The sequence below is a fragment of the Lissotriton vulgaris genome, chromosome 1_1 (assembly GCF_964263255.1).
Source record: "Lissotriton vulgaris chromosome 1_1, aLisVul1.2, whole genome shotgun sequence".
NCBI lineage: Eukaryota > Metazoa > Chordata > Amphibia > Caudata > Salamandridae > Lissotriton > Lissotriton vulgaris.
The window spans coordinates 1322076936-1322090941 of record NC_141685.1 but is presented as its reverse complement, the minus strand read 5'-3'; the positions used below and the strand labels follow the sequence as shown (position 1 = coordinate 1322090941).

At 42.8% G+C, this 14006-nt stretch overlaps 1 protein-coding gene across 1 annotated transcript in view; it reads right to left on the bottom strand.

Annotated features, from left to right (window-relative positions):
- The window catches only part of SLC4A8 (solute carrier family 4 member 8), a 675897-nt gene that overhangs the window by 39828 nt on the left and 622063 nt on the right, over nucleotides 1-14006 (bottom strand). Inside the window, exon 23 of the mRNA XM_086965936.1 lies at nucleotides 8495-8595. Within this exon, the coding sequence (XP_086822062.1) occupies nucleotides 8495-8595 (101 nt within the window). The remainder of the gene's footprint in view (nucleotides 1-8494; nucleotides 8596-14006) is intronic.

Below are 14006 nucleotides of genomic sequence, written 5' to 3'. Positions count from 1 at the left end.
ACAAGTTTCTATCTGTCCCTCAATTTTGGGAAGTAGGGTTTCCATAAACCGTTCCTCCATGGCCATACCCCATCTAAGTCGTCTGCCCTGATCACTGGGCACCGTCAAGGCGCAAACCCGGGGCTGATCCACCTGCCTGCGCCATAAGTCACTCCAGTGTATTGCAGTTGACAGAGGGTTATGGTCACTATGGTGTGAGACAGTAACTTTATAGTCACTTGCCTTTGAATTTAGGCCTACGGACATAAATATGTAATCAATTATCGTCCCTTTAGTTGTACCTTTATACGTGGGGACATTCTCATTAATAGCAGTTTTGAAAGATTCGTATAAATTAAAATTGGCACACAATAAGTCAAGTGACTCCCCCATTTTGGTGTGTTCAAAGTGAGGAATGCAGGCTCCATCAGGAGAATCTGCATCTAATGATTGGCAAGGCAAATGACATTTGTGGCTATTAAAATCGCCCATTAAAAGAATTTCGAATGGAGTATGTGAGTTTTGACTGTATTTATTTATCAAGTTCGCCAAACAATGCACATGTTCAAATTCGTTTGGTCCACCCCAGGCATTGTAAAAATTAATTACTAGTATAATACAGCTTGGGGAGACTGTCCATTCTATTGCTAGGATGTTTGGGGAACCTGAATTCAATGAGTTAAAAGATCCTACTAGATCTAAAGAGAAAAGTGTAATAAGCCCCCCTTTTGCTCTCCCCGCAGTACTAGTACTGGCGGGTATTGTGTAACTTAAGAATCCATCTAAGTAAAAGGAAAGTGAGGTGTCCCACGTTTCTTGCAGAGCTATGACCTTATGTTTAGAAATGTATTGGGTCCAAGTTGGGTCTGATCTTTTAGCTCTTATTCCTGCCACGTTCCAAGTCATAAATGTACATGGTAGGGAGGTTACCCTCTCAGGCATTGCTGTTGTAGGTGATATTAGGGGTAAAGGTAGTCAATCGTTGGTGTTCAAATCACGTAAAGGATTAAAACGATTGACCAAGTCCATAATAGGGCCTGTGTTATGGGACATTTGTCGGTATCGTCTCACGTTCCTAGTTACAGTTTGCCAGTCATACAATGATGGGGCCGTAGTTGGGGGGGGCATCCTATGTGAATTATAATGGGACTGTGGGGGATAAAAGAAACCTAATGGGACTGCTCTGAGGCTATCACTTTCCTTAATATCTGATCCATCCCAAAACAGAGTGCTTGGGCAATGGTCGTTGTTGAAGTTTATCACCACACAATCACCTTTCACATTTTTAGCCCGTTTTCCCACCCATCCTACCCTTCTAGCGGCTATGATACTAGAGGATGTATTTGAGTCACCGCTACTTAAATCATCACACCATTTTTTTGATTTTCCAATAAGTGCGGGAGTTGACTCCTCCTCGCCTTCCCTTAGCGGGGTCACCCCTAGGAAAACAGCTACGTAGGGTACTACTGCAGGGGGCAGATTTAGATGAATCTTGCTTTCCAGGAAATTAGTTGCCCCTGATGTTGAGGGGATCTCCTGTGGGGTAATAGGTATGGGTGATTGGGCAACCTGTATACCTGCTATATCTGATTCCATGGGCTCAAAGATGGCCTCAGCTGATGGTAAAGGTAGGTGTTGTGCTCTATGACAATCTACGACCTTTTTATCACCAAGATGCAAGCTGTCAAATTTTTTCGCTATATCATCAATTAGTACACATTTTTTTAATAAGCCTTCAAGACATGTGGTCATAGTATCTACTATGTCCTTTGCAATTCCCACTAAAAGGGGTTCAATCCGTTCCTCAAATAGAGCCTCGATAAGGTCCTTCAGAGACTCCTCCATCCCATGAGTGACTCGGGGGGGGGCCTCCCTCTTCTTACGTTTTTTCGGGGGTGATTTTAAAGTTCCCAGAGGGTCCGTATTTGCAGTAGGGAGCAGTGTTTGGGATGCGCAAGCTTGAGGTAAAGTGGAAACAGTAGCAGTTGTGGGTTTTGTTATGATGATATCAGGCTCTAAAGGGATGGCATGTGTCTCAGATGATATAGCTGAGGAGGGGGACTTAGCTATTAAACCCAGTTCTTGCTGTGCTGTGGCAATTTCTTTGGTTAAAGCCCCCACCGCAGAAGTAAGATAGGACAGAATGGAGTCAGATTGTTTTGCCATTTTAGCCTTTTTACCACCATCGTCTGCAGTAGCACCGTTCTTACGCTTACCCATATTTGCTGGAGATGTACGATAGGTGGCCCAGCCCTGCCTGGTCTTGCCGTGGACTGCCGTAGACTGTCCCGCCCTTGTCCCGGGCTTCTCCCGGTCGCTCCCGCGCGCGACTCGCGGGGCGAGTGGGGGGTCAGCCTTTTCACTGGCGCCTCCGGGCGCTGAAACCGCGTCACGGGCGCGCCTCCGCCCCAGGGGCTGCTGGGGAGTGTGGTCCTACTCGACCGTGCTGCCTCCCGGCGTTTTCCTGCTTTCCTGCCGTTCCCCTCACGGCTCTCGCCCGTTGGCGTACTGCGGTAAGCCTTTGGTGTTCCCCCCTGGGCTCCCGGGGGGTCAGCCTTTTCACTGGCGCCTCCGGGCGCTGAAACCGCGTCACGGGCGCGCCTCCGCCCCAGGGGCTGCTGGGGAGTGTGGTCCTACTCGACCGTGCTGCCTCCCGGCGTTTTCCTGCTTTCCTGCCGTTCCCCTCACGGCTCTCGCCCGTTGGCGTACTGCGGTAAGCCTTTGGTGTTCCCCCCTGGGCTCCCGGGGGGTCAGCCTTTTCACTGGCGCCTCCGGGCGCTGAAACCGCGTCACGGGCGCGCCTCCGCCCCAGGGGCTGCTGGGGAGTGTGGTCCTACTCGACCGTGCTGCCTCCCGGCGTTTTCCTGCTTTCCTGCCGTTCCCCTCACGGCTCTCGCCCGTTGGCGTACTGCGGTAAGCCTTTGGTGTTCCCCCCTGGGCTCCCGGGGGGTCAGCCTTTTCACTGGCGCCTCCGGGCGCTGAAACCGCGTCACGGGCGCGCCTCCGCCCCAGGGGCTGCTGGGGAGTGTGGTCCTACTCGACCGTGCTGCCTCCCGGCGTTTTCCTGCTTTCCTGCCGTTCCCCTCACGGCTCTCGCCCGTTGGCGTACTGCGGTAAGCCTTTGGTGTTCCCCCCTGGGCTCCCGGGGGGTCAGCCTTTTCACTGGCGCCTCCGGGCGCTGAAACCGCGTCACGGGCGCGCCTCCGCCCCAGGGGCTGCTGGGGAGTGTGGTCCTACTCGACCGTGCTGCCTCCCGGCGTTTTCCTGCTTTCCTGCCGTTCCCCTCACGGCTCTCGCCCGTTGGCGTACTGCGGTAAGCCTTTGGTGTTCCATTCTTTCTGAGACAATTATATTTTAGGAGTTCCATAATGTCAAGATAGTAATGTCCACTTCTGGGGCACTGGCATTCCAAAGTATGGATCCATCCAATCTGAGGACTGTTTTGATTTGGATTGGCAGGTTGTAAGTACAGTGCAATCTCAGTTTTAGTATGATATGGGTGACCTACATCTTCACCCATCAAAAACCTTGCTCAACAGGACACTTTGCAAGGTCAGAGTGTTATCCGAAAAATATGGAAGTTGATGCACTAATTCACCTTCACTTGAGTGTTGTAAGTGTGATGAGTACACTACACAGTAGCACCAGCACCTCAGTTTTGGCTCATCAAGATTCAGGCAGTTCTATTTCTCCCAAATATAGACATGGTCCAGACTGCTTTCAATGCTTGTTTGATTTTTAGGTGGACATTGGTCAGGGTGCCGTTTAAGGTAATTACGTACTGTTGTTGATTTAACCCGATTGTGTGATCTAGTGGGTGGGGATAACTATCATAAAAACAAAAAGCAGTCATGCCAACAGCATCATTTTAATGGAGTATTTTCCTGACTTAGTTCTGATTTGTTGATTGCAGTTTTGGAGGAACGATTGTTTCAGCTCTAGGTTGACGACTGATGCATCCATTCACCTTTCCAGCTTCTTAGGGTGTATGTTTTGTTCTTACATGCCCTAGGCTGCTGAAAGATAGAGCAGTATTAAAGCTGTACTGTGATTTTCCTATAAGAATATCCTCAATTGTTTGATAGACTTTCTCTTTTACTTAATATGTTTGAATTCTGACAGGCCACTGAGTAGTATGATGCGGTTTCAACCTACTCCTTATGTAGCCTGGTCACGTTACCTCTTATGACTTAGCTGCGGGATGATAAACCTGAAATGGAGAGTTAATAAGCTAGATTTTTAGTAAATGTCATAAGTGTAGACAGATGGTATTCAAAATTTCCTGAAGTCGGGATTAATTTGCTCTGGAAAAGAAATGTATTCAAAATAAGAGTGCTATTGAAGGAAACACAGGGAAGAAATCTTGGATAAAGATATCTGATAATGTTTTTGTAGGCAGGTGAGAATTGTTTATCTTGTGTGCTACATGCAACAACAAATTCACATCCTTTGTATTAAAGGTTTCGGGGGTCACAGGGTCACATGGTACTGTAAAAGGAGAGTTTATGTTTGTTTGTTCTGGTGTCAAGCTTTTTAATTTTTTCAACAAATATGACGTGGTACAACCAATGGTGTTGTGTAGTATGTGGGAGAATGACTTAGGGTCAGGAGTCCCTATTTTACAGATAGTCTCATGGTAGGTATGACCAGGATGACATCTCAGCTGGGCAAGGGGTTGGGCCAATATTTCAGTTTTTATAGTTGCAATATGTGAAGTGGATGACCAGTCCCTGCTCAGAGTTACACCAGGAGGAACGTTTCTATGTAACCTTAAAGAAGTGGTCCAATGATAATAAGGTCAGAGAGAGTAGGTGCACTTTGCGTCAATTTGTAAACGGTCCATCCTACTTTTATTTTGTTCATTTCCATTGGGAAATTTAGTGTTCAAAAGGACATGGTTTAAAATTCACTCTCTGGTGTGGAAAGAGTTGGGGCCTGTTCTTTAATGTACTTGTGCATTGAATTTCTGTAGGGTGATAGGTCCTATCTTTCAATGACTGGTCTCCTGCATTGATGTGACTTTCCATTCCAATTTTGTGACTCACAGGTTTGAAAGAATGATTTTACAGGCCTTCAAATAGTAGGACTGTCTGTCCTTATTCAGCAAATGGATATCCAGGAAAGAATGGCAGAGAGTAGGAGGGGGCTAGAACACACTGGAAGGAGTCAACAAAAAATGTTGAACTCAAAAAAGGGTGGGGTTGTAAATTCCAATGTCTTAACTCAGAATACGATTTTAAAGCTCTTTACATGCCCACTCCCATTAGCCCAAATTAGTAAAGTGATGTCATTTTACAATAACAGGACCAGGCAGAGACCCAGATGTTAAGCCTGGCAGAGGGAAATTCTGGGTTGCATAAATTATGCAAAAATGGTGATTCTGTATAGCATACTTAGATATTTCTGTAGTACTACCATTGGAGGCAAGGTTTAAAATGTTTTAATAATTTGTTGCCTTCATTTAAATACCATATTTAGGCACAGGCCATAAAGGTTTAAATCAAGATTTTCAAATAATCCATCATCAACTATATTATAAACATGCGTGGGAATATTGTTTTGGTTTCAGCCCTAAGTGCCAAACCTGCGAAGGAAATGCTAGTTCTTGAATCTATTGTTTTTTTTTTAACATACTTTATAGATGACTTTGACATCATATCCAATGCAATGAATATTATAAAGAGACAGTCTTTTGTACTTATAATAGGTACAACATATACATTGCATGAATCTACCATACATTGTTTGTATTATTCAACAGGAAATGAAGAACAAATGGTTCCTGATGACAGCAGGAGTACCAGATCATTGCAGCTATGGCTGATAAAGTTACAGCATAAAGCATTTACATTTCCAATTATCGAGAACAACAGTTTCAACCATGTCCCCTCCCTCTCCCTAACCCTCCCAACCCACACTCCTGGTCGGTAGATGTGTACCTTTCATAGTAACCAAAAGGGGATTCTAGTAGTGCATCTCTGAGGACTCTGCAGTGCCCACTGGTTATAATGTATGGATCTGAATCTTGGTACCTAATGTTAAAGAGTCGCAGGGTGACACTGTGTGTTATGGGGTGGGGTACCCTGTGAGGGTAGTAAGTCAAGTGATTCGAACTCATGTAGCATGATCTCCCAATCCATCGAAATGGGTTGCTTTCGTAGCCCCTCTCTCCCTCGGAAGAGCTGCACCCTCAGCTTTTCCCCACTGAATCATGTCATCTTGCCAGCTGGATACCTGGGGGATTTCTACCTGATGGTGAAGGCTCTTACTGCCTATATGAGGGCCAAGTCTAAGAATCTCGGTTGTACCTTCTGCACATTTGTATGTCTACGAAGACCTATGAGGCAGTTCAGGGCGTTGTCTGAGACAGGTATTTGTATGACTTCGCTCAGAGAGTGACAAACTCCCTCCCAGTAGTCTCAAAAGTGGGGCAGGAAAATAGCATGTGAAGGAAGTCCGCCTCGTCCTCTTTACAACGGTGGCAGCAATGTGAGGCATCTGGGAACATGCGATGAATCCTCTTGGGGGTGAGATACGACCTATGAAGGACCATCGTCTGAATGAACTTTAGCTTTGCATTACGGGACACTCTTTTTGGGTGTTAGAGCATGCACTTCCAAGCCTTGTCAGAGATTTCCATAGTAGAATCCTCGGACCATTGTGTTCTGAGGGATGCGAGTGTGGTTGCGACATGTGCCCGAATGCCCGTGTATAGCCAACAGACCAGGTGTCCTCCATTCCCCATGTAGTATAAGAGATGTACCAAGTTATGTTGTGAAGGTACACTGCGTTGTGGGGCCCATGTGTTCTTTATGTAATGGATACAGCAGCGTGTAGTAGATATAAACGTGTTGGTGCACCCGTAGCCTGAAGAAAGGAGTTGTGATCAAGCAAGCTGCCATCACCGAACAACGCCCCGACATCCTCCACTCCCGCCTCCACCCACTTATGTATCCAGGCCTTTGTGAGCCTACCTTGCGGTGTGGGGATGCCCAAGAGGGGGATGTTCATCGATTAGAGGGTCGCCAGGGAGGTATATGATAACGCCTTCCTCCAGCACTGTAGAGCAGTCCTCAATAGGGGAGTGCTGTCCACAGAGATTTTGGCCATCGGTAAGAGTAGGGAGTGCAGCATGCCCCGGTCCAAATCCCTAGGCGTATATCCAATTTCCTGTAAATTTCTCCCCGCGGTCCAATAAGATAGCCATTGGAGCTGACTAGCGTAGTAGTAGGCCCTGAAGTCAGGAACTCCCAAGCCGCCACTCCGGGTTTCTAGTTGAAGTTTTCGTAGTCTCATTTTTTTATGGCCCGTTCCCCAGATTAGGTCCACCAATATAGTATTCAAAGTATTGAAAAAAGACTGTGGGACTACGACAGGTAAGTTCACAAAATAATATAATAGGCGAGGGAGCATCACCATCTTTGAGATGGCAATACGCCCCATCACCGAAAACGGCAGAGAGGACCAAAAGACCACACTGGAGCGGAGGGCTGTTATGGTCCGCACTATGTTACCTTCAATTTGATCCACCTGCGTTCTATAAACTTGAATGACTAAGTATTAAAAAGGTGGTGGGGGCCACTGGTAAGGCGTCGCAGAACCGTAGATTGTTTGGATATGGTGTTTCCTGAAAAAAGTGAGCCACTGACTTTCCCGGGTTCATAGCCAGGCCCGAGAGATGTTCGAAAGTGGCAAATATATCGGGAAGGGGATATTCTTGGTCCTCGAATCTATTGTTAAGTCCTTAGAAAAGCCATAATTTCCAGTCAGTAAAAGTGGACAATTTAAAATCAATAGCATCTAAGATCAGTTGAACCATATATACAGTATTCCCGATAAAACTATCATCGATCTCAGTACAGGTCCATGGTGGGGAGAGAACATGCTATTCACTACAATATTGCAATCTAAACTCCATCCTGCTTGTGTGTATAAGATCGTTAAAAACATTATAAAACAATATAGAGTATTTACATTAAAAAGTAACATCATTCATAGCTCAAATTTCAAACAAGGGACTGCACTATTCTCTGAAACATCACAGCTTTAACCCCGTCTTTCTTCGTAAAAACCCTACTGTAAGCAGGTATTTAGATGTAGAAAATACTACATACGGTGCTGTGTTATATTTCAAAATCCTTAAGTCCCCTTGATGCTTCCTAAATCCCAGCCTATTGCACAGGGGACAGATCCATTTTTTTCCTTGCCCTGGCACATGCTGGGCAAAAGAAGAGCATATGTGCAGTGTTTTCAGTAAGGCCTAAAGTGCATAAAGTGCAAGTCCGTTCTCCCTGAGTTCCCCAACTTGCGGTATAGCTTTTGATCTGAAGTGTGTTGTACCTTAATTTCAAGTACAAAATCCTCGCCAAATGCGGCTGGATATTGACAAGGAAATGTTCAAAACATGGATTAGGTTTGACGTTAAGAAATTGCATTGTTAATCTACCCACATTAGAGTCTCAATGAAGTGCATTTAGGACATGCACACAGTATGTTTTCTGGGTGAACCATTTACCTGTGGTTGTTGTTTTTCCCTGGACTGCTCAGTAATTTGCTGCTCTCCATGGGCAAATGTACTCCTTTCTCATCCACCACTTCCAGCATTTTCCCATCATCCTGCCATCAAAGAAAGGGAATCGAGTAAGTATGGAGGCCCAAGAAAGACCTGAGTCAACAAGACATGGTATGCCCAAGAAGGATGTAGACACCGGCAATAAAGGATATGCTATCCTTCTTTTATTCACACATATAATTATAATTCAGCACCCTTCCACAATGGAGATCTTGTTTCATGTGTTTCCAGGATATGCACCCCTGATCTGCTATATAATATTTAGTTGTAATAGAGACACAGAGCCAGGGAGTCAAAGTAAGGCTACAAGATGTAAACCATGTCATGAGGACATGAGTCTACAGTACCAGACTTTTATTCAAGAACTTAGTGCATTCTGGACATTGTATTGTTGATTCCCATTTTACAAATTGATCTAAACTATAGGGTTGTAATGGTTTGAAACGGATTAGCACATGACTGGTAAATTATGCCCTAGGGATGTTCAGAATCATCTTGGGAGTCCTGAAGGATATAAAAAATAATCCAAGGACTCTGCAATCCTCCTCGTGAAACAAGACCCTCTTGTTAACCTCTCTCTTCAGTGACTCCCCAATTCACTGCCACTCCTCCCACTTTGCTTAATCGCATAGTAGGGTGAAATGTTGATCATGCTGTTAGTACTTCTCCACAGCTTCTCTTTTAGGCTTCTTGCTCACCACAAGTATATAGGCGTGGAAGACCGTGAACTGCTCGCTTTCTGCTTATACCCAACAAACAGCCTGCCTTCTGTGTCTCTTGCAGACGTGTGGTGGCCGCTTTTGGTGAAGTGTGATATTCTAGAATTATGATGTGCCAAATAGACTTATAAGTGCAAAAACCATGCCAGAATTTCATGATATTCCTTCAAGAAAAATAAACGCATAATTGATCTATATGGAAACTATTCACCTACAAAGGCGGTATCCAAAACATCTGCCATCACTGTGGCCCTTTTAGACCTAGAAGGCACTTCTAGCCTACAAAGTCTTGCTCTATGACTGCAAGTTCAATACAGTGGGAAATTTCAGTTGTTACCCTTGAGATGTGTAAAAGATTTCCATAAACTGAATTAAATTAAAATAATTTTAATATATAAGGTCGCAGCACAGCAAGATTGAAGAGGATTTAAGATGTTTGATAGAAATTAAAGAAATATGTCTTGCAACAGATGTGGAAATAGAAGTCACATAGCTTCATTTAATGGATGTCCGGCTATTAGAAGAGAATGTAAAAACTGTAGTAGGATTGGACACTTTGCAAACGTGTAGAGATCAAAAAAGGCATCCTAATCAATATCATCCCAGGATTTCCTGTATGCGAGAAGGAGTTGAACAGGAGATGGGTTCTAGAGGTTAAGAAAAGCCTCTGGATGATACATCCAATTCGGGTTTTGTGGTACCTTTAATGGAAACTGTAGGTAAGGTTGAAGACTCGAACAGTTCCATTACCAATCCTCCTATGTGTTTAGTACAAGTGTGCAATGTAGATCTCAATCTCATAGCTGACTCAGGGTCGCCATGGACCATTATTTCAAAAAAGTATTTTGAAGAAAAGTTGGGAAGTGTTTGGGACATAAATAAAATTGTGCCATCAGACATAAACCTGGTAAGTTATGATGGTTCACGTATTGATATGTTGGGTTAATTTGAAATTGTAGTACATTTTAAAGAAAGGTTTGCCAACATACATCTATATGTAGCAGTAAAAGGTATAAATGTCCTTGGCTGGAAGGATCAATGGAAGCTGGGCATAATGTTGAATCCAAGGTTTAAGGATCCAGTGGTGTTGGATGAGTCATGGGGTATCAATTATATTACAGGAACGGATGCTGAGAACATGGAAAAGTTGGTTAAAGATTCTTTCAAAAAAGTGTTTTCAGACTCATTGGGAAAACTCAAAGACTATGCTCATCAGATTAAACTTAAAAGCCAGGTTACACCTGTGAGGCCAAAAATTAGACCTGTACCAATTAATGTAAGAGAAGAACTGAAGGAAATGCTAGCTGAGCTGGTTGCAGAAGGCATCATTGAACCTATAAATTCATCTGAATGGGTTTCACTCATAGTTTTAGTCCGGAAACCGGATAAAAAATTGAGGTTATGTGTCAATTTAAGAGCTTTAAATACGGGTATAATGGTAAACTGTCACCCATTACCGAACATAAATTAAGTGGTTTCTATGCTTGAAGGTGACAAGGTGTTCTCTACTCTAGACTTGAGATCAGCATATCATCAAGTTCCATTGACGGAAGATTCGAAAATGTTGACTGCATTCATTACTCCACAGGGACTATACCAATATACAAGAATGCCGTTTGGTTTATGTTTCATATTTTCAGAGACATTGAGGGTTTTGTAAAATGCTTTCAAGATGATATTTTAATTTTTTCAGCAAATGATCAGGATCATCTTAAACATTTGACGGAAGTGTGTCATAGGTTAGAGAAAAGTGGTTTGACTTTGAAAAGTAACAAATGTAAAATGTTTCAGAGGACTGTAGAGTATTTGGGGCATACTCTCACAGGGGATGGAGTTGTACCAAAGAAATCTAACGTTGATGGTATTCTTAATGCCCCTGCTCCAAAAAAACAAAGAGCAATTGTTATCATTTGCAGGCATGTGCGAATACTATTCTAAGTTTGTGTCAAATTTTGCCACAAAGATGGAGCCTTTACGGAAATTATTAAGACATGGTGCAGAGTTTGAGTGGGCAGAGATGCAGCAACATGCATTTTCTAGTATCAAAGAGGATATTTTGAATGCTCCCACATTAAGACCTTTTTGTTTAAAAAAACATTGTATCATCACAGTGGATGCTAGTCTCTATGGTATTGGAGGGGTGTTATCACAAACTAGAAGAAATACAGAATGGAATGTGTGTTTTGCATCAAGGACATCAAATGAAACAGAGAGGCGTTACGCAGTAATAGAAAAAGAGTTACTAGCGTGTGTTTGGGCCAGAGAGCATTATAGAAATTACATTTGGGGCACCAAGTTCACCTTAAGGACAGATCACAAACCTTTGGTAAATATACTCTCACCTGGTAGAGGTTGGAATGCAACTGCAAGAATTGCGAGACTTCAATCAAGATTGCCAGGGTATTGTTTCAATACTGAATTTGTTCCCGGTAAAAGTAATGTGACGGCTGATTTTATGTCACGTCATCCGTGTGAATCATTAGCTGAGAAGGGAAGTGATGACTTAGATGTAGTTACTATCATTCAGGATGTGGTGGTTGGAGCGTTTGCAGACAACTCGGAGAATAAGTGGAGACAATCTGAGAAAGATGATCTGTTGTGGCAGGTGGTCAAAAAGTATATGGTGGAAGGATGGCCAAAGAGGAAGTATATTTCAGAAGAACTCATGCCTATGTTTAAAGTGTCAGAAGAGTTAAAGTTGGATAGTGATTTTATTTACAAAAATGGTAAATGTATTCCACCATTAGGGGTGAGAGAAAACATTCTTAAATTAGCGCATGTTTCACATCCAGGTACGTCAGCAACAAAAAGGTTGATAAGGAGTAACTTTTGGTGGCCGGGGATGGATCGCATAGTTGATCGGGTGGTCAGAGAGTGTGAAGTGTGCTGTGCGAATGATAAAATGCTTAAAGTCAATATCCCTCCACTTAAGAGTGTGGATTGGCCAGAGGAACCTTGGAAGAAACTGGCATTTGATATTTCAGGTCATTTTCTAAATTTACCACTAGATTCACAATATGCTTTAGTATTAGTAGATTACCACTCAAAATGGCCTGAAGTTAAGTTGGTGCCAATGGCCACTACCAATAAGGTTTGGGATTTTTTAAGGAAGTTTTTGCCAGGGAGGGGTGTCCCTCTGCCATTGTCACCAATAATGGGGTGCAATTGATTTCTAATGATATGGAGGAATATCTTAAGTGCCAGGGTATAAAACACATCACCACATCATTATATGCACCGCATGAGAACGGACAGGTGGAACGCTTCAATCGGGTGTTGAAGGACTATATTTCTGAGGTATTTAAGGAGAAAGGTGATTGGAAGCAATTGTTGAGGGAAAGATTGTGGATGTATAGAATTACACCACACTCTACCACAGAGGTTAGTCCTTTTCGGCTTTTGAAAGGTAGGGATCCTGCTTCAAAAATGTGTCCTTGGTGGCTCAAAGATAAGTGTAAGGGTAATATTAAGAATGATTATAACAAAATGCATACCACATTAAGAATAATGGAAAAACAGAAGAAGTACAAAGAATGGTTTGACAAGAAGTGGAACACTAAACAACATAATTTTAAGGTTGGAGAATGGGTGAGGATAAAAAAAACAGGTATACAAAGTAAGTGTTCCAGCAAGTTTTATAGACCTATTAAGTTCACCAAAGTTTTCAGGAATTCGATTATAACTCGAGATGGCAAGTTGGAATATCAGACGGGTATCTAAATGCCCTGAAAATTATAGATCAGGCTTACATCTCATAATGCTGGTCATGGTAACTCGGAGCCTGATTTGTGTTTACAGGGTACTTCTCACAACATTCAAACCGCAGGTATACTTCATGAGTCCATTGCTAATAGGGTCAAGGACTCTACACGGTTGAGATCTCTTCCTACCAAATTGCTAGACTATGTTAGATAGTATGTTTACATTTTATTGTTGTTGTATATATTTCTAGCTCTTCTTTATATAAGGGAGATATGTTATATTCATAGTATACACTTTGTAGTCATGTGTTTTCTTTTACATGTCATTCTAATTCCATTAGAACGTTGCATCAGAATGCACTCTCCCAGGCAGTCAGTTGCACTGCCTTGCTTGTCCAGCGAAGGAAGAGACTGACTTGCATGTGCTCTTTATTTGCCGAGGATATGGCAAATTACGTCAGAAAGAACTCATTAACCTGTGTAAGAACTTGGGCTCTGGGCACTGCAAGGAAGTCTACAGACTTTTAAAATCGAATACGGACTTGCACATTGTATTTGCGGTTTCCACGTTTTTGTGTCGTATGTGGTGGGCAAGGACAAATATTTTAAAAATGGAATGATTTTTTAATTATTTATTGTTACTTCTGTAAATAATTACATTTTTTGGTTTTAACGTTTTTAATTATCTGGAAAAATGTTTTATTCTTGATGCTTCTTTTATGGCTTATGCCGAAATAAAGAATATTTGACTGACTGACTGATATTATGCCAATTTGTCAAAAAACATTAAAAGCATTAACATAATTATCTTATTAAAGGCAAGAAACAATTGCAAACATATGCATTCTACATATTATTTTACCAATAAAAGTATCTGGTCATCCTTGTGTTCCCAAGCAACCCCATGCATGCTACTGAATACCACCAAATATCTTCTATTATATAAGAATAAAGCTCAACATTAAAGCTTTAAAAACAGCTTTATTAACCCCTTCGCTGCTCATGACGAGCTCAGCTCGTCATGAGGCACGGTTG